The sequence below is a fragment of the Archocentrus centrarchus genome, chromosome 5 (assembly GCF_007364275.1).
Source record: "Archocentrus centrarchus isolate MPI-CPG fArcCen1 chromosome 5, fArcCen1, whole genome shotgun sequence".
In the NCBI taxonomy this organism is placed as follows: Eukaryota; Metazoa; Chordata; class Actinopteri; order Cichliformes; family Cichlidae; genus Archocentrus; species Archocentrus centrarchus.
This window is the reverse complement of record NC_044350.1, coordinates 16,358,660-16,382,496: the sequence shown is the minus strand read 5'-3', so window position 1 is coordinate 16,382,496 and position 23,837 is coordinate 16,358,660. Positions and strand designations below refer to the sequence as shown.

Here is a 23,837-nt window from a genome sequence, read left to right as displayed (position 1 = left end):
AAGGGACCAAGTTCCCCATATTTTGTGACTTTCATCGTAAAAGGGAAAACACACACACACACACACACACACACAAACACAGTGTAATAAAGATCTTTAATCACAGCCATTTTGACACAATTACCTAAATCATTAAAAAAAAAAAAAAAAGTAATTTTTTTTTTAAAGTCACAAACACTCAGACAAGTTGTTTTGTTCAACATCCAGGTTGAAGATGAGGAATTGAGGAACAAACACCGAAATATGTTTTTCTCTTTAGCTGGATACAAAATTAGTATTGTGTGCCATCTATGTAAGGTTGTCTTTCAGTGTTTACCATGTATTTACAAAACACTTAAAGGCTCACTCTAATACAAAAATAAAAATAGTATTAAGGTAACTGGTGCTTTCTATCACTGATGGTCACATTACGAGAGAGAGAGAGAGAGAGAGAAAAAAGGCAGTTAATGCTCCACGTGTTCACATAACGGTTTGCTGGGGGTGGTGGGAGCTTCCTACAAAGCCAGTGAATTTATTTTACAGCATAGCCTACGATGTGCGGTTTGATTATGAAGTTGAGTGGCGCCTCAATGTGTCTTAGTTTGAGATCAGAGAATCCGGCTGCCTCCACATATTTCCATGTTTCCCGGATGACTTTGCATCCATCACCGAAGTAGTACCAGAGAGGCTGGATAACGTGCTGAAAGAAGTGCGCCCAAGTCGTGGGGTCAGCAGCGACGTGCTCTAAGAAGAAGAAGGCTCCACCCTGCGAGACAAAGATTTACCATTTCAACTACAAAAATGTATCAATTCCAAATTGGTTAGTTTTCTCTGTGAAAGCTTTCATATTTTATAATGTATGTATTTTCATTACACATTTACTACTACTCACAGTGCTGATTAATAATGGTTCACGAGTGGTCATTTCAATTCTAAAATCATTCATAATGTAACTGGAGCGTGTGTGTGTGTGTGTGTGTGTGTGTTGTGTGTGTGTGTGTGGATCTTTCCTCTTCATTTTGAAATTCCAGATTCAGATTGAATCTCATGATTTAGCACTGATTGTTTAAGGTCTAATAAAAAGCTGACAAGTTAATCAAACAGGAAAAAACACACAGTGGTCATCCAATAACCATAATCACTTGTATTCTAGCTTATCATACTAAATTGGTTTAGGCCAATATGTTTGTTTGGTTTAGCTTCAATGTGTGCATGTGTGTGTGTCTGCGTGTTTAAGTGTGCTAGTGAATAATTGTGTGGTTGTAAGTCTTTAAAGGAGCATTTGGTGGCTGCAATAAAGCAAAGTGAGGATATCAGCATTCTCAGAGCTGGGGTTTGTCCTTTGCTTTGAGGTTCCTGCTGCAGAAAACAGATGTTCTGATTGTGTAATTGTTAATAAATAATGTTATAATTCAGTGTCCAACGTCACAGCCCTGGCCTGTGAAAAAAAGCTTTCATTTTTGTTTTTTTAAATATTAATACAATTTACATAAATTAGTATGTTTTATTTATATGAATTTAAATTAGCAAACTAATGTTTCTACAGCCAGGAAACAAATCTTGTACACCCCCATGCCCCTGTTTTTGCCACTTAAAATATCTTTATAGAACTGTGATGTGTGTGGCAATTTCTGTTCCCCTTTTGGCCGGATCTCTCTGAAAAAAGATATTTTTATTGTCAATGACCATTTTTACCCTGATAAATAAACAACATAAAAGTCAGTTTGCCAAAGAGTTATTGCAGCTTCTACCTTGTGACATGAACGTGGTTTCTTGCTCAAAATGACTTGATATCATTCATGACAGATATGTTTGACATGTTTAAAGGTCAAAAGGTCATTTACAACAGTTTAAATACAGCCAGTCATTTTTTTTTTGGCAAATACCAGAAATCACTTTTTGGCAGGCGATCACTTTTTGGCACAACACTGGTACTGAGCCTTCTGAAATGCTTATGCAGGCTTTTAATGAAGAGGAGTTTTGGCCTATCATTTAAGAACTTCTAATGAATCAAATACAAAATGATCAAAAGCTTACAAATAACACTAGTTTTTTTTTTTTATGTTTTCTTAGTGACTTATCAATTTCTCATGGTTAATACAGAACCACAGCTGCAAGACAGTAAAGTCCACCATTTGAAACTGGCAGATTAGCCACTTGTCACTATCACGTGTCCTAAAGCTAACATTTGTTTCAGTGCTAGATAACACTTGGACCATTATGACATACATGAAAATACATAACCCTTCATAGCGCACTCATTGAAATCAAAATTTCTAACTTGGAGTGTTAGCAGCGGCTGCAACAAGACTCAATTTGAATTTTATATCTGTGGCTGCTGCTACACCTGAATTTCCCCTTTGCGGGACAATAAAGGCTGTTTCTTCTTCTTCAGTTACTTTTGTAACATTTTTCAAAATGTTTCATTTTCATGTAGAAAAATTAAGGTAAATGAAATTATCACAGTTGGTTCCTTGGCTGGAAGTGGTTAAAAAAATATCCCAATAAAACACATATATGGTGAAAGGAACATGTATTTTAGAGCAAAACAGATTCATTGCAACATCACTTTTCAGAACATTACAACATACACATTATGACTTGCTTTCTTTCTGCATGACCGCATGCTTCAAGATCACATGCTTGTAACCTCACTGAGGCGTCATAAAGTGTGCAGAAATTACCACAAAAAAGTCACTTGCCCTATAAAGGGATACACTCTAGAAAATGTGAGATTCTAAGGATATCAAGTAATTTTTTATTTTATTTTTTTGGTGGGGGATACTCTCAATATATTACAACAGTACCACCAACAGTATGTAGGGCATGGCTGCCAATCAGTGTTTAATATGGACTAAATTCAGTGTGAAGTAATGGCCGTCACGACCACTTACTCGTCGCAGTATGCGGTGTGCCTCTCGCAGGGTTTGGGAAACGTCGTCGACCGAGCAGAGCACCAGGGTGCAGACGACAGCGTCCACCGATTCATCCTCCACTGCCCTCAGGTCCTCCCCCGACGCCACCACGAATCTGTCATAGGTGAGGTGGTCGTTCTCGCCCATACATTTGGTCAGATATTTCTGAAAGTGAGGGTTCGGGTCGGTGCAGATCACTTTGCTACCAGGCGGATAAAACTCAAAATTCGCACCTGTGCCGCAGCCAATCTCTAAAATTGTGAGTAGCCCGCCAGGTTTCTTAAACTCCGGCAAACTGCGAAACAGATCCTTCTTTTTCTCGCGCATTTTCTCATTGTACTTTTTTGAAATCCGATATAGACAAATCGGGAAGACACGCTTGTATACTCCGAACAGGCCGACGGCGTGGATCAAGTGAAGTGGAATGCATAATATATTCACCACTGAGCTCCAAAATCTCATTAGAAAAGTCATTTTTGCAGAGCCTGATCGTCGTGCAGCTCAGGTGTGACAACTGTCAGCGACTGCGCGATCCGGGGTCAGATAGGAAGTTAGGTGCAAATTTTCAAAATAAAAGTTTATGCCCCTATTTTATTTTACTGTTAATTTTAGTTATGATGCTTGTGATTTTATTTGTTTACTGCTCCAGTGCCTTCAAATTCATGCTTACACGTTGAAGTTAATATTTCAAATCTCTTGTTGTTTGTACAGATCGATAAACAAAATTAGTTAGTTAGTTAATAAAGTCATATTAGTTGAACAGCTGCTGCCTTCCGTCTTCCGTTTCAAGGTAACAAGGAAATGACGTACCTTCACGGCGCTTCCAGTGTTGCCAACTTATATAACAACACTGTTATATATTAAGTTCCTGTTGTTCTTGTGATATTGTTGCAAAATAATAAATAAATAAACAGATCCAGCCCCTGATTTTATGGCTTTGTGTCCAAATTCAGGGGTTGCATCCGTTTATTTATTTATTATTTATTTTGCAACAATATGACAAGACCAACAGGAACATAATAAACATTCAGACATTGCCTACTGACAACTGATGGATAAATTAAGTATGGAAAAAAAAAAGTGAGATAATGATGATAATGTATAAGTAAATAAATAAATAATGAAAAAACAAAAAGAAATAGAAAGAAAACATAAACATAAAGAGGCAGACGATCTCATTCAAGGTATTCGGGTAAAACTGAAGGGCTGATAAACATTTCTTGTTATTTTCTGCATATTTTGGAGAGTCAAAGTAAAGTTTCAATTAAAAAGTAACATGAACGATGGGTCATGTTTGACATCTTTGCTTTATGAATGTGAAATTTACCCAATAAGACAAAACGGCTGACAATATTATATTTGTTATTTTGAGAGAACACAAAAAAAAAGGAAAAAAAAAAAATTTTTCTCCTCAAATCAAAAATTAACTGTAGTTTTGTTAAACAAAAATTTCCCCAGCTCTTTCATAACACAAAATGAACATCTACAAAACAAACGGATGATACCTTTGGTTTTTGTTTTACAAAAAGTGTATTTGTCATCAGCATCTGAGAATGTAGACATGTATATATTTGTTGGATAGATGTGCAACAATATAAGATGTAGTTCTCTAATTTTGTTAGATAATAGGAATTTAAAGGGGACAAGCCACGCATGAGTTCCATTTATATAAAGTGCATATTGAGGTCTCATGCTGTTTATTGTATCCTTTCATTAATTCAATTGATCCACTAGGAATACAATTAACTACAAATTAATGTTCCTTGGGTTTGTCAGGAAAAAAATGGGCGGCTTCAGACAAAAGGTGCTATGTTCTGAACTGTGTATCAGATCCAGATGCAAATGCCTGGAAGTTGATCTTTTGTCTCATATTCATCTTTTTTTTTTTTTTAAAGCATTTTTGGCCACAGCGGCTTTTATTGGCAGTGGAGAGAGACAGGAAATGAGGGAAAGATACAGGGGAAGACGGGCTGGGACCGCACCGCTACGTGGGATATGTATGTGGGCGCCGGCATCTTCAGCAAAAATAATGGGATTGGCCTCACTGTTTCAATACTTTTGGAGAGGAGTGTAGCCTCAGATGAACAACAGTACATAACTGTTGGGCCTACTTTTGCTGCCAAAACAGTTCTGACCCATCGAGGCATGGACTCCACTAGAACCCTGAAGGTGTGCTGTGGTATCTGGTACCAAGATGTTAGCAATAAATCCTTTGAGTCCTGTAGGTTCTGAGGTGAGACCTCCATGGATCAGACTTGTTTGTCCAGCACATCCCACAGATGCTTGATTGGATTGAGATCTGGGGAATATGGAGGCCATTATCCTGCTGAAAGAGGCCACAGCCATCAGGGAATACTGTTTCTGTGAAAGGGTGTGCATGGTCTGCGACAATGCTTAGGTAGGTGGTGTCAAAGTAACAGCCACATGGACGGCAGGACCCAGGGTTTCCCAGCAGAACATTTCTCAAAACATTACACTGCCTCTGCCGTCTTCCCTTCTTCTCATAGTGCCTCCTGGTGCCAGGTGCTCCCCAGGTAAGTGACTCACACATACCTGGCCATCCACGTGATGTAAAAGAAAACATGGACCTCTTTTTATAGATACTGTGGGACCACTGCAGACCGGGAACACACCAAGCCACCTGACCAGGAAGCGAGGCTGTCGGCTGTGAGGGAGGTTTGGAAGAACTGTGATGGACTGACTGCTAGTTAACAAGTGGCTTCTGCTGGATTTTAAGAACTGACTTCATTCATGATCTTGACACTGGAGATGCACGGCCCATTCAAATGCGAACAGGTGCTTATGTGAATGGCGGAGCAACGTTGGACCCAGTGGGAGGAGACTGACATGTTGTCTCAAACTCCAGAGAGACTCCAGCCTGTGTTTGATTCTTTATGTCAGTGCAATCGAGTCCTGCAAAGAGGATGGACAGAGCCAGCCACAGGCTACAGGAGTATTGGAACAGTGAGCCAGCTTCAACAGTTTTCTGCTGGGTACCCCTTGGAGAGAGTGGGCACTGACATCCTTGGTCCTTTCCCCAACACTATAAGGGGAAACCTCTATATCCTCACAGCTATGGACTGTTTCATTAATTACATCAGGGATCGTCCTAAGTGCCTTCTTGTTTGCAGTGGTGATGGACAGGTTGACAGATGAGGTCAGGCAGGAGTCTCTGTGGACAACCATGTGAAACTGGCAGATTAGCCACTGTTAGCTCATGTAGTGGTGAATGTGATGTTTAGTCATGACTCATGTTAAATCTTCAGCATTAGTTAATGTTCATTGTTCTTACTTTAGCAGGCTGATTACCCATAGACTGTATTCAGACATTCAAATTATGTATTCAGCTCAGTGAAACTTGTTAAAGTAATTATTTTATTGGAACTAAAAAGAATATCTCTCAAACATGAAGTATGAAAATGTTTGAATATAATTCACTATACTATACTATAATTTACTTGATATCAGCTTGATACCAAATTTCCCAGTATCACACACCACTATTATGGCATACGAGGTCAGATGAGAAGTGTGATGCAAATTTTCAAAATAAAAGTTTATGCCTAAGGTGAGGCCTGACCTTTAGTAGTAAAATAACACATGAATAAAACCACAGCTTTGACAGCTAACAGGTTATCAAACAGCTGCTGCAAGAATACAAGAAATTAACATATGTTAATATGCCCGACCACACTAGACTTTGAGGGATATATGTTGATATTAATTTTAGGAACTAAAAAAAATCTTCCCAAGAATGAATGTCCACTGTCAGACTGTGCAATGCTCAGAAACTGAGAAAAACAAAAACAAACAAGAGCTACATGTCAGACTGTATAGGCCCATGGAACATACAGCTTTAATGAATTAAAAAAACGAGAATTGGACGCAGAAGTTTGAAACTATTTCAAATTTTCTGTAATCCAGGGACAACAGGATACATACTGGCTCAATCATTCCACCCTGGGAAAAGATCAGTTCAAAGAAATCATAAAGGTACCATGAGATTCATGCCCATGATGACAATTTGTCTCTATAAGTGATTCTATGCTTGTAATTCTTCCTTGTCAAAAAGCATGCAGACTGCTGGCATGCTCTTAGCACTGTTGTTTGACCCCTTTGCAACTCATAAAAACAATTTGGCTGTGTGCACCTCAATTTATTTCCGTTTTCTACAACGCAGTCCATACCATACTCCACGGTGGTGGAGGGGTGATGATTTGGGCTTGTTTAGCAGCCACATGTCTTGGGCACCTTGCAGTCGCTGAAACAACCACGAACTCCTGTGTGTACCAGAGTCAAATGTGAGGCCAGAATAGCAGAAAAAGAAAAGAATCAAGGTGTTGCAGTGGCCATGTCAAAGTCCAGAAATGACCTTGAAATGCTGTAGCAGGACCTTGAGAGAGCTATGCATAAATGAACACCCACAAACCTCTAAAATAACATTATAAAGAAAAGTGGGCCAAAATTCCTCCACCACGATGTGAGTGACAGATAAAGTCACACAGAAAACAGTTACTTCAAGTTATTGCTGCTAAAGGTGGTTCTACAAGCTATTGAATCATGAAGTGTAGTTTTTCACACAGTGCTTCTGAGAATGACACTGTAAAATACATCATGTGTTGTTGTTGTTCATCCAAGGTCGTATTTAAACAATTTTAGAACCTCCTAAGGACCAAATGTTTTTTTTTTTTTAATTATGTCCTGATGTGTAAAACCTTAGAACTCCTCCAGGAATTTTGCTCCCAACCTGCACACTCTATGTACCAAATATTCCTCTCTAGCTTTTTCAGAAATGTACAAATTTTTAAAACCAACATTCAGTACATCACCCTGATCAAAAAAGTCAATCATACCCACGTAATATTTCACACACTGTTGCTGTGGCGATGACCAAACTCTACAATTTTATTACTATGGGGATTCCTTACAATGCAGGCAATAGAAAAACTGCAGTATTTCTCATTTGGCAAGACTGTAAAGGGCAACAACTGGAATCTTGGCCAGAAGATTGTCCAGCAGGGTCCAGCACCAGCATGGGGCGGAAGCCGGCAAGGGCCTATCATGCGACTATATTTTAATTTATTATTAATAGTGTGCTTATTTTGGTGAACATGTTTTTATACATATAATTCATCAACTTTTCAGCAATGAAGACATGCATGTGGCCAGTAGCAGAATGTACTGCTGGTCAAATGAGACACCTTACTTGAGTAGATCCTCTAAGGCAGTCTGGCTGGTGTTTCTGTCTCTTCTCCAGCACAATATACAAAGAATTTAATCACCAAGCCTATTTCCCATGCTTACAACTTTTAAATCTTTTAAACATAAAAATGGCTCAGGTATTTCCAGGAGACATTAAGCTGCAGTTCATCCATACTCCACCAGATAGAGACATTGTTAGATCATCACACTTGTTTTATAAAATCCTCTAACCTTGTAATTTGAAGAGTGAAGTACTGCAAATCATTTGTGACTGAGATTCATTTGCTTCCCAGTGAAACATGCACATAGAATCTTTAGTGCTATTAACATTTGGTGATTTTAAAATCCAGTATATCGGCCGATTTTTTTTTTCTTTCAGACGCACAATACATAAACAGATTTCCCTAACATTTGTTATGTGTAGTTATTTATGAGTCCTTACTAAGATAATGTGACAATATGGTTTTAAAATAAACTTTTTTTTTTAACACTCTGCTAGACTCTTTTAGGATCAGCTGGTTGTTGTTTTTGTGGTGTTCCAAAACATGTGCTGCCAACAGGGAATCTGCAGACTGCCCTCTGCATCATTAGCATCATTTCATGGTTGAAGAGTGTTTTTACCATATTTTCTTTAATTTTGGAAAATTTAATTTAACGGCCATTAGAAAAGCCGATGCCAATGTATTGGCAAATATCTAATATTGGCCAATATATCGATCGAGTTCTAATTAGAATATTATTATATTGTATTATCCAAGTCTTTGATTGGTGCAGGACATAATTAAACATGTCTCACAATGTTTATATGCACTATTTCTTGCACACATAGAAGATCTTATGCTCATGCTTTATTGGATTAAGTGTCTTATAAGAAAATCTTCAGTATATCTGGTACTGGTGGTAAGGTCTCTGACAAACAGAGTCATTTTTCACCAGGATATGTCCTTTAACATGCACATTAAACACGTAGGGCTGCTTTTTCTCATCTGTACAAAATTAAAAACAGTCTGTCTCAGGGTGATGCTGAACAACTAGTCACAAACTGGACTATTGTAATTGCTTATTATCAGGCTGTTGTAAAAGACCCCTGAAAAGCTTCCAGTTGATCCAAAATGCTGGAGCAAGAGTGCTAACAGGGACTTGAAAGAGAGACAATATTCATCCCATATTAGCTTGTCTTTATTGGCTCCCTGTTAAATCCAAAATTAAATTTCAAATCCTTCTTCTCACTTACAAGATATTTGAATAATCAGGTCCCATCTTATCTTAAAGACCTCATAGTACCATATCACCCCAGATATTTGCTCTCAGACTGCGGGCTTACTTTTGGTTCCAGAGCCTCTGGCTATCAGGCCTGTCTCCTGTGGCATCAGCTCCCAGTTTAGGGAGGGACTTCTTCTTCACTCCTTTCATTTCACTCCCAATACATTTACAACCCCAATTCCAAAACCAAAAAATGTCAATAAAAACAGAATGCAATGATTTGAAAATCTCATAAATCTATTTTATTCACAATAGAACATAAAGAACGTAAACTCAGAAAATCTTCCATTTAAAAAAAAGTATTAGCTCATTTTGAATTTGATGACGGTAACACATCACAAAAAAGTTGGGACAGGGCCATGACTACCACTGTGTTGGATTTTCTCTTCTTTTATTAACAGTCTGTCATGTAATCAAAAAACAAACCAAGAACCAAGCAGAGAATACTAAATAAAGAGGAATTCCAGAAACTCTGTGTCCAAGAAACAGGACAATGATATGGGGAACTGAGGAGACCAGCTACTTGACTTTTGAGAGAGAAATGTGTGATATAGGATTTTGGCTACTCAAAAGTCCTGGGTCTTCTTTGTTGTATTTTTCATTTCATGATGCTCCATACCTTTCATTTTGTGAAAGGTCAGGACTACAGGCAGGTCAGTTCAGTACCACAAAGCCATACTGTTGTAATAGCTGCAATATGTGGTTTAGCATATCTTGCTGAAATATGCAAGGCCTTCTCTGAAAAAGATGTCATCTGGATGGGAGCATATGTTGCTCTAAAACCTGTATATACTTTTCAGCATTGCTGGTACCATTCCACATGTGCAAGCTGCCAGTTCCAAAGGAACTCCATACAATCAGAGATGCAGGCTTTTGAAGTGAGCACTGACAACAAGCTGGGTGGTCCCTTTCCTCTTTAGTCCAGAGGATGTGGTGCCAATGTTTTCCAAAAAGGTGGAAAACAAGACAAATTTTGAATTATCCAACCACAGAACAGTGTTCAACTTTGCATCAGTCCATTTTAAATGAGCCTTGGTGGCATTTGTGCATCATATTCACTTATGGCTTCTTCTTTGCATGATAGAGCTTTAACCTGCATTTGTGGATGGTACAGTGAACTGTATTCACAGACAGTGATTTCTGGAAGTGTTCCTGAGCCTGTGCAGTGATTTCCAATCATGCCTGTTTTTACCTGATTTTCAGCCTTGTCCCTTACGCACAGAGATTCCTCCACATTCTCTGAATCATTTATTTCCTGCTGTAAATGATGAAATATACAAAGTTGTCACAATTTTATATCAAGGAATTTTATTCTGAAGTTGTTCTAATTTTTTTTTTTTTTTTGCAGATTAGTGAAACTCTGCCTCTCTAAGATGCTCTGTTTATATCCAGTCATAACCTGACCTGTTGCCATTTAAACTAATACCTTACAAAATGTTCCTCCACATGTTTCTTTTTAGTAACGCTTACTTTTCCAACCTTTTGTTACCCCATCCTAACTTTTTTGAGATGTGTTATTGCCATTAAATTCAAAATAAGCTAATATTTTTCATGAAATAGTAAAATGTTTCAGTTTAAATATTTGATATGTTTTCTTGTATTGTGAACATTGTGTCAATAAGTGCTTCCTCACAGAGGATCATTGGATTGTTGATGTTTTCCCTTTATTATTATAGGGTTTTAGCTGACAAGTTCCATGAGAACTTTATTGATTTATTTTTATTGATTTATTTATTTTTTACATTTTTTAAATTTTATTTATTTATATATATTTTTTTCACATCTCAAAATTAAAACTTTGGCTGCTGGGTGTATGGAACATAGATTGCACTTAAAGTATTACACCATTTTTCTGGTATGAAAAGCAGAGGTGCCTACATTATAAATAATGATGGCTAGATTTTATTCTGCTGCTTTGGTCTAAGGGTAGTGTTTTGTGAAATATAGTAAACTTTCATGAAATATTAATAAAAGATAGCTGTTGCAGTCACGTGAAAAAGAAAGTTTTCACTTTCTATGAAAGCAGAAGTTTTCGGGAGTTTAACACACGCTTGAATGGAGCAGTCAGGTGTGTGTTAACACAATGCCACAGACTTCCCAGGAGTGAACAACCCAGCAAATTCACTTCAAGGTCAGACTGTGCAATGCTCGCAGAGAAACTGCCACCCCCACCCCCCCCAAAAAAACAAAACAAAACAGTAATTACATCTCAGACTCTCCAGGCCTCAGTTAGCATGTTAAATGTTAAGGTTCATGCCAGTCAAAGTATGGCTTGTTTGGAAGGTTGATAAGTGAAAGCCTCTTCTCTCTAAAGAGAATATGACAGCACAGCTTAGGTTTGCAAAGTTACATCTGAACAAAGTACAAGACTTCTGGAACGATGCCCTTTGGACAGATGAGACACAGTTTAGATGTTTGGCCCTAAAGCACAGTGCCATATTTGGCAAAAAACAAACACAGTATACCAACAAAAACACCTCAGAGCAACTGTCCAGCACAGTGGTGGAGATGTGAAGATTTGGATTTGTTCTGCAGCCATAGGACCTTGGCCCTTTGCTGTCATAGATTTGACCACAAACTCCTTGGTATAGAAGAAGAAGAAGAAGAAACAGCCTTTATTGTCCCACAGAGGGGAAATTTGGGTGTAACAGCAGCCGCAGTTATTATAAATATAAATAAAGATATAATAATTCACACTATTAAGAAAAGAATATATATAAAATCAACAAACAATATTAACCTTAATACTACTAATAATAATAACACTATATACAATGTGCATGATGTGCCGGACTATTTACAGTATATTATATATTATCCTACATTGTGTAGGCTATTGTGGTTTTTGTTGGGAGCAGTGATGGTTATAAAGTCTTACAGCTGCTGGGAGGAAGGATCTGCGGTAACGCTCCTTTGTGCATTTAGGATGCAGCAGTCTGTCACTGAAGGAGCTCTCCAGCTCAGCAACAGTTTCATGCATGGGATGGGAGACCTTGTCCATCAGTGATGTTATTTTGGTCAGAGTCCTTCTGTCTCCCACCACCTGCACTGAGTCGAGAGGACATCCTAGGACATCCATACCAAAGTGTTCTAAAGTCTAATGTGAGGCCATCAGTTCAACAGCTAAAGCTTGGCACAAATTGAGTCATGCAACAGGTCAGTGATCCCAAGCACAGCAGCAAATCTACAACAGAATGGCTGAAAAAGAAAAGAAACAAAGTGTTGCAGTTGCTCAAAGTCCAAACGTCAACTTGACCGAAAAGATGTGAGAGACACACACAGAAAAGAATTACTTCAAGTTATTGCTGCTAACGGTGGTTCTATGAGCTACTGAACCATGAGATGTGCTCGGTTTTCCACAGATTGCATCAAGTCCTGTGAAAATGCTCTTTTTCACAGGACTGCATTTACAGCAACACTGTCCTTTTTCCAGAAATGAACATACAAAATTGCTTTTCTGGTTTGTTATCTGGATAGTTATGACAGAAGGTGTCACAAATTTTATGTTAAACTTATTTCTCTAGACCAATTGTGTTAAATGTATATTGTACACTTCCAGGTCTAATTTTAAAAATAATATAAAACAAATTATTTGTCATTGATCTGATTTGTTTTTTGTAAGAATTAAAAATGAACATAAATATTCCCAACTGCTTATCATTCCCAACCAGAACATGAATGACTGCTGTTACATAAACAGTGTACAGTTTTTTTTTTTTTTTTTATAAATCCTTACAATGCTGCGGTCTCTTGTCCGTTATTGAAACTAAAGGCATTTACCGACACTCCCCAACAATTTGCTGAGAGTCATCAATTATGCAGGGTAGCCGCACGCACTGGGAAGGAAGATAGCAGCAACAATATGGCGACAGCCGCATTTACTCCCGGCTCTTTCCTACATCTGCAGTTCAGTGACAGCTGTCTGGATTCCTGTTAATGCGAGAAAAAGTAAGTAGACAATATGTTTTCTGCTTTGTCTGGTATTTCACGTCATGGGATGGATCACAGTCTTACTTTGTCGACTGACTGCATCCCAGTGCCGCAGAGCGGTCCCTCTCTCAGCATCTTTTCCCAGCGTCTGTGGAGGGCTCCTTGCCAGTACATGGACTAATATGTATGCGAAGCGGCAGTCAGAAGTAGGAAAGATGTGATTTCTAAAAAGAAAAAACAGCCATTGGAAATACGACGTGATGGAAAAAGGGGAAACCGGGACGTTATTAAGGGAGTTGGCTCGCCGCTGGATGATAGGCTATGACATTTCAATGTGTCGGGATGTGAAACATAGTGTACGCATGTAAGTGAGATCATGTAAAACTTCTGTCAGTGGCGACAGTAACTATCGTGTACGCTCCCAATGGCTACACGAATAATGAGCCCCTGGCAAAATCGTTTCCCCCGGTATTTCTGGCTTTCTACCATTATTTTGTAGGCTAACTGATAGTTTTACCCCCCCGCCGCCCCCACACTCCACCTCTGTGCACTCCCCACCTCCCTCCCTTGCAATCTCTTTGGAGACTGTATTGCACGAAGAGGTAGGTGCGTCTTTAGTTTGGCAGTCCTCTAAAGGGACCGCGGCACCCTTTTCTGGTCTTTTCGTGCAGTATTTCCCATGGTGTTGTTACTCTGTAAACCTGCATCATAAGGAGTCTATAGATCTCTGTGGTCTGGGCATACGGGTGCGGTAGCCAAGCTGTAACATCAAGGCCAGTTTAGTTTCTCTTATTATCTGTAAATAGCCCAATTTCACTTTCTGTGGGGTGAAACTGGGTTGTGCTGACTTCGTATGCCAGGGATGAGTCGTCAGGATATAGCTTGTGCATTTAACTGACCTACTAGGAGTTAGAGCCCATATAGCAGCAGTAAACCACACTGCAGTATTTTAGGCTATGGCCCTATAGAACAACGGCGCGCCTCAGTATACAACAGTGGACTTTACTCTGGACCGCACAGCCTACATATGAGTGTCAGCAAGTGACATATGATAAGGGATACGATATAATTGGGAAAATAAGAAGAAATAAAGAAATAGGAAGATGTGTGGTTGATCAGTGTTCAGCTTTACCGCACAACAGCCTAAAGGGAAGAGCTCTAGAATTTCTGTTTCTCATTTCTTGTCTGTTCCCCGAGGAAAAACGGGTTAAAATGAATTATCAACTCATCAAATTTCCACTCAGGAAGTCATAACTTTGGGCCTACCTGAAATAGACTCAGCTCTGTTATGTAGAATGTGGCACCTCCCCGTATATGTTTGGGGGTGGGGGGGGGTTGAGGCCCCTTTAATATTTGCCAGCCCATATATTTTCTCAGCAATGTTTCCCTTTGCCCACCTATTCTCACTGACGCTGTGGATTTGAACTGAGATGGCATTTAGAGACATCACCGCAGGTAATGAAGGATGAAGTTCTGTCCGACCCACGTGACTCTGATGCAAGCTCCCTGTACACCTCCAGCTCGCGAGCACACTTGTCTCCGCGGTGTCCTGGTAGCTTCATCGGATGGTTATCATCAGAGTGAGCAATCAAAGTTTTTGCTTTTCTTTCCTTGTATTTTTCGGGAGTGCGGCCGCGGTGCTTCTGGGTGCCTTTCCACTGCGCAGAGGGCGCAGCGTCACAGCACTTTACATTGAGAGGCAATTGAGGCTGCCGGAGTTTTTAGTCTTCTCTGTCTTATTTTCAGTTTCAGCGGATTTTAACCAAACCGAGAGCAGGTTGGCGCTGCAGGCTTTCGTGCCGGCTGTATGCGGCAGCATTCACTGTAAATCATGTAACAGTGACCTGAGCGGTGCTTTTAATTAAAGAAAAAAAAAAAGGGCCACATTTTCGCACTTAAACATTTTTTTTTCTTTTTATATGACTCAGTTATTTGTGGAAAGCATAAAACGACATCTGTAAAAAATTTCGAGCAGTTTTACTGCCTGATTTTCTTTTTTTCTTTTTTAAATTGTCCCAGCGTTACCTGCAAAGTACACGTGGACTGCTGGTCATGCTATTGCATCCTGGTTTCAATCACCTTGACTGATCAATTGATGTAGCATTGGCGGAAGGAGACTTGGAGGTTGTACCGTGGCTGGGTTACTTGAATCGGACTTTCCCCTCATTTTTTCTCCAAGATTCTGAGATACTGGGCTGCTGGATCTCTTTTTGCCTGTGGATTGTTTTTGAGTGTGTGTGTGTGTTTTTTTTTATATCCAGGTCTGTAACCTTGCCGTTGTTTCATTGAATGTTTTGCACACTGTCTAAATTTTTGGTCACCTGAACTTTGACTTGATTGTTTAATATGGTGTGTCAAACAGCATGCACAGCCATCTGGGGACTGAAATCTATTCAAGGAGCATGAAGACAGTTGATAATGGTATTACAATCTTACCTCAGAGGCTGAATAATTTTGACCAAGTCCTATAATAATTTATAAATTATTGTGTGAAACAGTTCAGGAGTTTATTAATAAATTATCCTGTATAGAGTCATTATTGTAATCAGTATTGTAGGATGTCAGATACCAGGCAGTGTGCCATTTGTAAAGCTTTTTTCTTAAGTGCTATAAGGGGAAGGTGGATTTATCACACAGAAAAACAAAAACAGCAAAACAATCATTTATGGCCAAAGCAAACATATTTTAAAGCCAACTCAGTATGCTGTTTACTCACAGTAAACATTTGAATTATTAGCATGTGATAAACCCCACCCATCCCAACAGATCTCAGTCACATTAAGTTTATTAAGTTCCCTTGGTTAGCGTGTTCTCTTACCGGACTTTACTCAAATGAGAAATGTCTGGGGCTCTCTGGCTTGTCTGTTTTGTACTGAATAGGGTTGTATTAGCCTGAGTGCACTTACCATTTCTATCAGCAGCAGGAGCTATTTGAACTCCACTACAGCTCAGTGTTTCCATATCTAGCCATATAATTTCCATAGCTGAAAGCTGCATTATACAGTGCTGCAGACTTGGATGTCTGTTCTAGTGAGAGCTCCCACATTCACTTTATGGGGTGTCATTTTATTCTTTGCCACTTTAAACACTGTGGGACTTCATGGGAAACTGTCACTCTAAATGCTGCATGGCATATAGATACAAATAAAACATAAAATAAATGCAAAATTTCATGTTGGATATTTTGAAGAGAGAGGCTAACACAAGAAGAGAAAACTTGACACATCTCCTTGTTATGTGAAGCTGGGGTCACAGAGGTGAGAGCAAAAGGGAATTCAATGCTGTCTCTGTGCTGGGTACAGAGGCTGTGTGCTTCAGTCATTACAGCTGATGGTTAGATGCTTGCACTTTTTTATTTCACTTTTATTTCTTTTAACCCTCTTTCTCTCTTTGTTGAGTATCTATCCTCACTGTTCCACCCTTTATCGCTCTCTGTTGCTCTCTCCCTATCAGAGCTGGATGTCTGGGATGGAAAACAAATAAAGAGGAAATAGCTGCAGGATGAAAACATGGCTGCACCCCTTCTTGCACCCCCAGGACCTGACAGCTTCAAGAAATTCACCCCGGAGACACTCGAAAATATTGAGAAACGCATCAAAGAAGAGAAGAACAAGAAGCCACCCAAGCCAAGATCAGACAGCAGTCACCGCGACACATCTGACGACAATGAACCCAAGCCCAACAGTGACCTGGAGGCTGGGAAGAGCCTGCCCTTCATCTATGGCGACATTCCTGATGGAATGGCGGCCACACCACTGGAGGATTTGGACCCATTCTATATGAATAAGAAAGTGAGTTGTTACACAGTTGTCTTACTCCACTAAACAAATGTCCCTTACTTACCAGGTAAACACTACATTTGATAAATCTAGTTTAAAGATTCAGATTTCCTTGAATTCCCTGAATAGTATTTAACTGTTTTCCTGCCCTGATTGGCATTCTCTCAAGTCAAACTGCTGTTACTGTAAACGTAACACATGATACAACTAGGTAATTTTTCATATCAGTTCAAGCAGAAATGAACTTAACATGTAGTGATAACATGATAGGAAAAAATGACCTTGAGGCAATCAAAAGCTTTTTTGAGTACTTTTAGTCATGGTACTGTGGCTTAGAGGCAGTTTCAGCATTATTTGGGTGCATATTGAGATTATAAAAAGCCTATGAGTTTTTCTTTAAAATTATTATTACACTTGTACAATGAAAGCATAGCTGAGGACCAGCTCAACTCGTGCAACACTGCAGGGCTGCTGTGGAATGCAGTTCTTGGGCAGTGGTTAATCTAAGGTTTCTGCAGCATTGATTAATAATGTGTGTTAATGCATAATAAAGATGATGTAACAGCTGGAGGGGATGACAAATTTGCCTTCATGTTTCAGTGCTACTGTGAATTCTCTTACGGCAACGCAAACTCCTATATAACAAGTGCTCTGTTGAGATGGCAGAGGAGAACAAATTGTCTAACTGGATAGCGTTTATCAGTGCAGCTGCGCACACATTTTGCTATAATTGCACCCTATGTGTGCGGTTTCTAGCAACATGTGAATTCCTTTCTCTCCATTTATGAATTTTGTTTTTGACTGGACATTTATGGAATTAAAAACAGATAAGCCAAAAAAAGTCGAAAGTTGTATCAGTGTTCCTTCAAAAGCACTGTTATGGTAATTTCCCCCCTCAAAACCACATAATCAAATAATTTCCATACCCAAGGACAGAATTATTGTGATGTAAGTGCAGGTGACAGAAAAAAACAAGCTAATATTTCCACTCCAAATGATGTATTTCTTATCAATTAGAGTCAAGTCTCTGCAATCCCTGTAGCTCCGCACTACCAAATGAGGAATGAGTAGTGGAAGGCAGAAGATGGCAGAAGAGGACAGGAAGTGGAGTGAAATAGGCAGGAGTGTGCTGTAGTACTTTCAGCTGTGTATAGGTGTGGAGTAGCCAGTCTCCAGTGTGGTAGCAGGGATAATGTGTAAGAGAATCTGTGGCCTCTGTAGAAGCCAGAAGCCCAGTCAGCAAGACTTGCAATCTCAGCGAGCAGCACTGCCTCGTAGGGTGGATGGAACTATCAAGTACATGTGCCTTTTGTGATCTATTGATCCAAAGCTCTGGTTCAGTGGTGGCCACAGGAGGGGTTTCCACTCTTGTCTTATTATCCTTCCCAATTTTGCTTATTGTCCATTGCATTCTTCTTTACACCCCCTCACTTTCTTCTGGAAAGTAAAATTTTCATTATCAGGTCTACTGTCATGTGATGGTGTGTGTACAGGGGCTGCCTACGTCTATGACAAAATGATACATAAAAAAGACATGGTATAACAATAAAACAACATTTAGGGTAATTTATATACATATTTTCATGTTTTTTAAGTTTTATATATATATAAAACGAGGAGTTAGGGTTCAATTAAAGCGTGGGGATTTGGCAATTTAAGTGGGTTTTTTTTTTTTACTAAAGATGTTGTTGTGGACATGACATAGTGAGTAGATTCCCCAGATTTTGCTGAATTTGCAGTACAGGGAAAAGAAATGATGCTATTTGTTTTCTTAAGCATATGATTAAAATTTTGGTACACACATTATTTCCGTGGCCCTACAATTTATAAGCTTGTGTTGACTTATAAGTTCAGTCTGCTGTTTGCTAAAAACAAAACAAAACAAAACAAAAAATCAGTTGGAATATTCAGCTTTCTAAATAATGAAACAATCTTACTGCAGATTTTTCTTTAAACAGTTTAGTTTAATAATGATCAACCCTAGTCAGAATCTTGACAGTGTATATTGAAAGGATTCTTTTTACTGGCAAAAGGTGTGAAATATGATAACATCTACGTTATCTGTATACAGGGTTATATATCCATTCACAAAACGCACGGCATTTCCACATGGTTTTTGATCAGAATTTCATGCCAGAGGTCACAGTTTTATAGTCTAATGCTTCTTCAGTTGGTACAAAAGCCAACATAATAATAATATATACTGGCTGCACATGCACTTTCATGTTGTGTCAGCATGCTTATGCTAAGTTAGATCTCTTAGAAATTTAAAAATGCTTCACTGGAAACTTACAGCCACAGTCCTTAGTTTGCTGTCCTCTGAGCAGCTCTGTTGGTGCAGCTGTGACTATGCTGCATGGCTGAAGAACGCATTTACATTAAATTACAAAAGAAAAAGGTGTGAGCGCTGAGCTTTTACACTACCATCCATCTTTGTGTTCACTAATACCATGTGTGTTTTTGAACATATCAATAGAGGTTCTGATTTCTCTTTGTTTTGCTCAGTCATGATGTGCTTCCCTCACCGCAGCTATTTATGTGGCAAATCAGCAACCCCACACCATCTTTCTAGCTTTCGTATCAACGATTTTCATAACCCACTCATGTATTTATCTTTAGTCATAACCAAGGAAGTTACTCTAGTTAGTTAACATCCATTCCTCCTCTCCCTCTGTTTGTGTCCTCACCTACTGTAGGCCGCTCGTCTCCTCTACTCGACCCACAGTCATCCAATCGCACTGTATGTCAATGAGTGTGTCTGAGCGCATATATGTGTGTTTGTGTGTGTTTGTGTGTGTTACCATCAGCTGCAGGAAACCTGATCACAGCACTCATGCATAAAAGAGAGGAAGAGGGCGGCAGTGGCGAGGAAGAGAAATGCAGTGTTGCAGTTCTTATTTTCCCCTGTGATGAGGGAAGGACTGCCTGGGCTTTTCAAATGTCTGATGAGATTAGGTTATGTTAAAGCTGCTGGAGTCACACAGGAAAAGCAGGATGGGATGGATGGCGGGCATGCGAGTGCTTTAGCTGGTCCTGTGCACATGCACGCATGTGTTTTTACTTATAGTTGGCGAATTTCATCACAAATGGATATACAGTTGATTAGATGAGCTTTTAGACAGTACTGCATGGACAAAAAGAAGTGCTAGTTTTGTTCAAAAGCTTGATGTGCTTCTTGAATGTTACATTTTTGTGACTGTCTTTTTCTAGCAGCATCCACTTGACTAGTCACTTCTGCACAGGCTTGTGCAGGGCAGCAACTGCTAGTGTGTGCACAAGGGGAGCTCACAGCTAAACCAGCAGTGGCTTCTGAAACTCAGCATGTAGCACTGTACACACCATTACATTATATCCCTATCCCATCCTTTCTGTCAGTGTGTTTGTCTATCTCTGTTACTCTCTGTTCTCCTCTCCCTTCCACTGCCTCCTCTCTCTGGCGTTTTTTTTTCTTCTTTTTTTTCTTTCAGGGTGTAGTAAATTAGAACGAAGCCCAGGCTTTAGTGCTCTGTCTGAGTCCTCAGTCTCTGATGACACAGCATCCTCCTGTTCTGAGCTGAGTGAGGAAAGGATGGAGTGGGGTGTGTGTGTGTGTGTGTGTGTGTGTGTGTGTGTGTGTGTGTGTGTGTGTGTGTGTGTGTGTGTGTGTGTGTGTGTGTGTGCTTTCACTGCTAGCCAGGTTGGTATTAAGCAGGAAGGTAGGGTAAGGGGTGGAAAGTGTTTGTTTTTTTGCAGCACAGCATACGGGTAAGGAAGTGTGATGACGCAGTTTTTTGATACGCTATTATGTGCAGGTAAATAAGCTTTGAGTCATTCAGATTTATTCATATTTATATTTAGTCACTGAGTTTAAACAGACGCAAATAAGCTATATTTGCTGACACTTAGTAATTAATTGAAATTTCTCATGAGATCAGCGCTGTTTTACTATAAAGCATCAACGTCTCACAAAATAAAAAAATATTTTCACTTTTTAAGATAGACTCAGCCCACACCACGTACTCTCCACAGATTGGACTCAAGTTCAAGTGAGGGCGTGCCTTTATTATGACAGATATTACTTTTGACTGTTCTCAGCTGGGAAGCTGGACCAAATCATAACATAAATAATCTCATAGCACTTTACAGTACAGTTAAGATACTCAAAAATATAAAATATGTGTGCTGATTACAAAGGCTTAATTACTGTCACTTTCAAGAATAAGTAGACTAGTCTGTGTCAGAGTGGAGCCCTGGGATAATTAAGAGAAATACACCACCTCTTTCCTGTGACTTACTATTATTTCCCTGTTTAGATTTCATTGAGCTTTCTCTTTTTCTCTGTCCTCCTCTTCTCATCTCTAAGTTTTGTCTCTCTGCTGCATGCCTACCCATTCCTCCTCCACCTCCTCCTCCTCCCTCCATCTACCCATCCATCTCAGGTTTGGCTCTCTCATCTCTGCAGCTCTTTGGCTTTCTGTTCTGCATCACTCCACCTCCGTCCTCTTATCTGTCTCTCTTTGGCTCCCTTTGCTTCTGTCCTGTACCTCTGCAAGTCCCCACCATGTCTCTGCTCCACGCAGACGCAAACACATCTGCACATAGACTGTCCTTGTAGCTGCATTCTGTCTCTTGATCCCTGCATGTGCTTTATTGTTATGATCATTTCATACATCATCATATGATTGTTATGATCATTTCCACAGCTTTGTAGAATGAACCCTGATCTGCGGAGTCGTGCATTTAAACATGTGAATATTCATTTGTTGTTAGCAATATAGATCAGTGCTATTGTGATAAGTGTATGTACTATACCTTCGTGCACTTTGTGTGAATGACTGCAGTATTCATTATGTGCCGCACAGTCATTTGTTTGGTGCTTATCTACTGTAGCCACTCTATTTGATTGTATGTTTATCCATTTGAAGAGATGCAGTTCAACCACTCATTCACTACATGTTAAATATTTTCATCCCCCTGGAATGTCTTGTGAAGTCCGAAACATTAATTTCATAATGATGAACTGGTTCACCGGCTGTGGTCCTACTTTACAGAGTTTGCTCAGGAAATTAATTAAACCAGGGAAAATTAATATGTGAGTTAAGCACTTTGAAGAATTTAAACAGTCAAAGGTATGCTGTTTACATCGGGCAGTGAGCTGGTGATTTCATTAGTTGAATTTAGGATAATTACTGCTTACAGAAATGACATGCTTTACATGTACGTCTCTTGTCTAGTTTACTGCAGTTCCTTTCTCTCATGCTGTCCCTTCCATTTAGTGTAATTCCTTTAAAAACTGACTTGTTTTATCTACAGTGAATTCTAGTTAACAAAATATTCCTATAATTTATGTCTGACCACAAACGTTTGCTTGCATTCTCGAATGGAATTAGATTAAGCACACTATCAAGAACGGCCTTTTTTTGACACAAAAGTTGTTCGGTCTTGTTTTTGTGCTCATTGTTTCTCATCATGTGTCGTCTAGTAAAGCTGTAGATATTCTAAATGATAAATATTCTGTTTCATCTTTTTAAAGTTAAAATTCAAGACATTTATTTCTATATTTAGATTATGAGTTAGGATGTGCAAAAATAGCCCATAACAATGACATTTTCAGTAAATAAAATATATTCATTCAGTATTTTTAAGGTTCAGTGATCCATTGATTATATGATCAATTAAGGAAATTGCCTGACATTTGCATACCTTGTAGTAATCATGCCAAGTTTGTGTCAACAGATTTTTCTGTCTCCAGGCTGATCAGCAGTTCATCAAGTAATTGAAAACTCTTTACAACTGAGTCTATATGAAAATTTCTGCATTTCCAGATGTAGGATGACCTAGAGTACTGTACAAAAGTCTTAAGTCATCCCTCATTTCTTCATATGTTGCTTCCAAGGAGCCCGACCTTCTTTTAATTTCTTTAAAGTGGTCTTGAGCAATAGTTCTCCAGCTTTCTGAATGTCTGTCAAAGTTTTTCACTCATTTTCTGTCCAGTCCTTGTACCTGACCATTTACAGAGGAATATTTTTTGTCTGTTAAGCCACTTAAAGGATGAATTTTAAATTGTATCTTTAGGCACTTTGCTACTAGCAGGCTGCCAAAAAACCCCACATAATTTGTTCCCATTTCTTCAGTTGAATGCAAAATTTGAAAAATGCCAAAGATAACACAATTTGACAGAGAGAAAATAGTTTCTTTTTTGCACCACCAAGTTGATTCCCAAAGAGGTATTAGCCAAAAACTTTGCATATCTCAGCCTGATGTGCAGCATATCCTTAAAAACTTTTGAGGAAAAAAAAAATTATTTTTGAGGAAACTGGGCAGAAGAAGACGTATCAGGCCTAAAAACTATCCACAGCAGATGAAGAGATTTGGGGTGGTTGTGGCTCAGGAGAGCAGGTCATCTACTAAATGGAAGGTTGATGTGTCGATCCCTGGCTGCTCCAGTCTGCATGCCAAAGCATCCTTGGGCACGATACTGAACCCCCAGTTGCTCCCATTGCATTCATCGACGTGTGAATGTTAGATAGAAAGCACTTAGATGTAGGAATTTCTTCTATGAATGTGTGTGTGAATGAGACATGCAGTATAAACTGCTTTGAGTTCTCATGTGGAGTAGAAAAGCGCTATACAACCAGTCCGTTTACAATTTAACAGTGTCTGAAAGTCATATCCTTAAGAAAGAGGGGGAAAAAAAAATCCTGCAAAAACCTAACACAGGACCTGAGAGATGTGTCTGACCCTTCAGTGGATTCATCTGTTAATCAGTTCACGAAGCCTCATCAGAAAT

At 39.2% G+C, this 23,837-nt stretch overlaps 2 protein-coding genes across 12 annotated transcripts in view; one reads left to right on the top strand and one right to left on the bottom strand.

The window, feature by feature from the left end:
- Positions 1-122: 122 nt before the first annotated feature.
- Positions 123-3,425, bottom strand: LOC115780403 (methyltransferase-like protein 7A). Its single transcript, XM_030729573.1, has 2 exons — positions 2,874-3,425; positions 123-745 (listed from the first exon to the last, which is right to left on the bottom strand). Exons 1-2 carry the CDS (start codon positions 3,366-3,368, stop codon positions 512-514), a joined length of 729 nt encoding a protein of 242 aa, XP_030585433.1. The 5' UTR covers positions 3,369-3,425; the 3' UTR covers positions 123-511.
- Positions 3,426-16,789: 13,364 nt separating this feature from the next.
- The window catches only part of scn8ab (sodium channel, voltage gated, type VIII, alpha subunit b), a 43,496-nt gene continuing 36,448 nt past the window's right edge, over positions 16,790-23,837 (top strand). For 9 of the 11 annotated variants that reach the window (XM_030728542.1, XM_030728543.1, XM_030728540.1 and 6 more), the window contains exon 1: positions 16,799-17,080. In XM_030728542.1, the coding sequence (XP_030584402.1) occupies positions 16,799-17,080 (282 nt within the window). Of the gene's footprint in view, positions 17,081-23,837 lie in introns of all 11 variants that reach the window. The other 2 variants (XM_030728546.1, XM_030728545.1) reach the window with 1 other exon arrangement.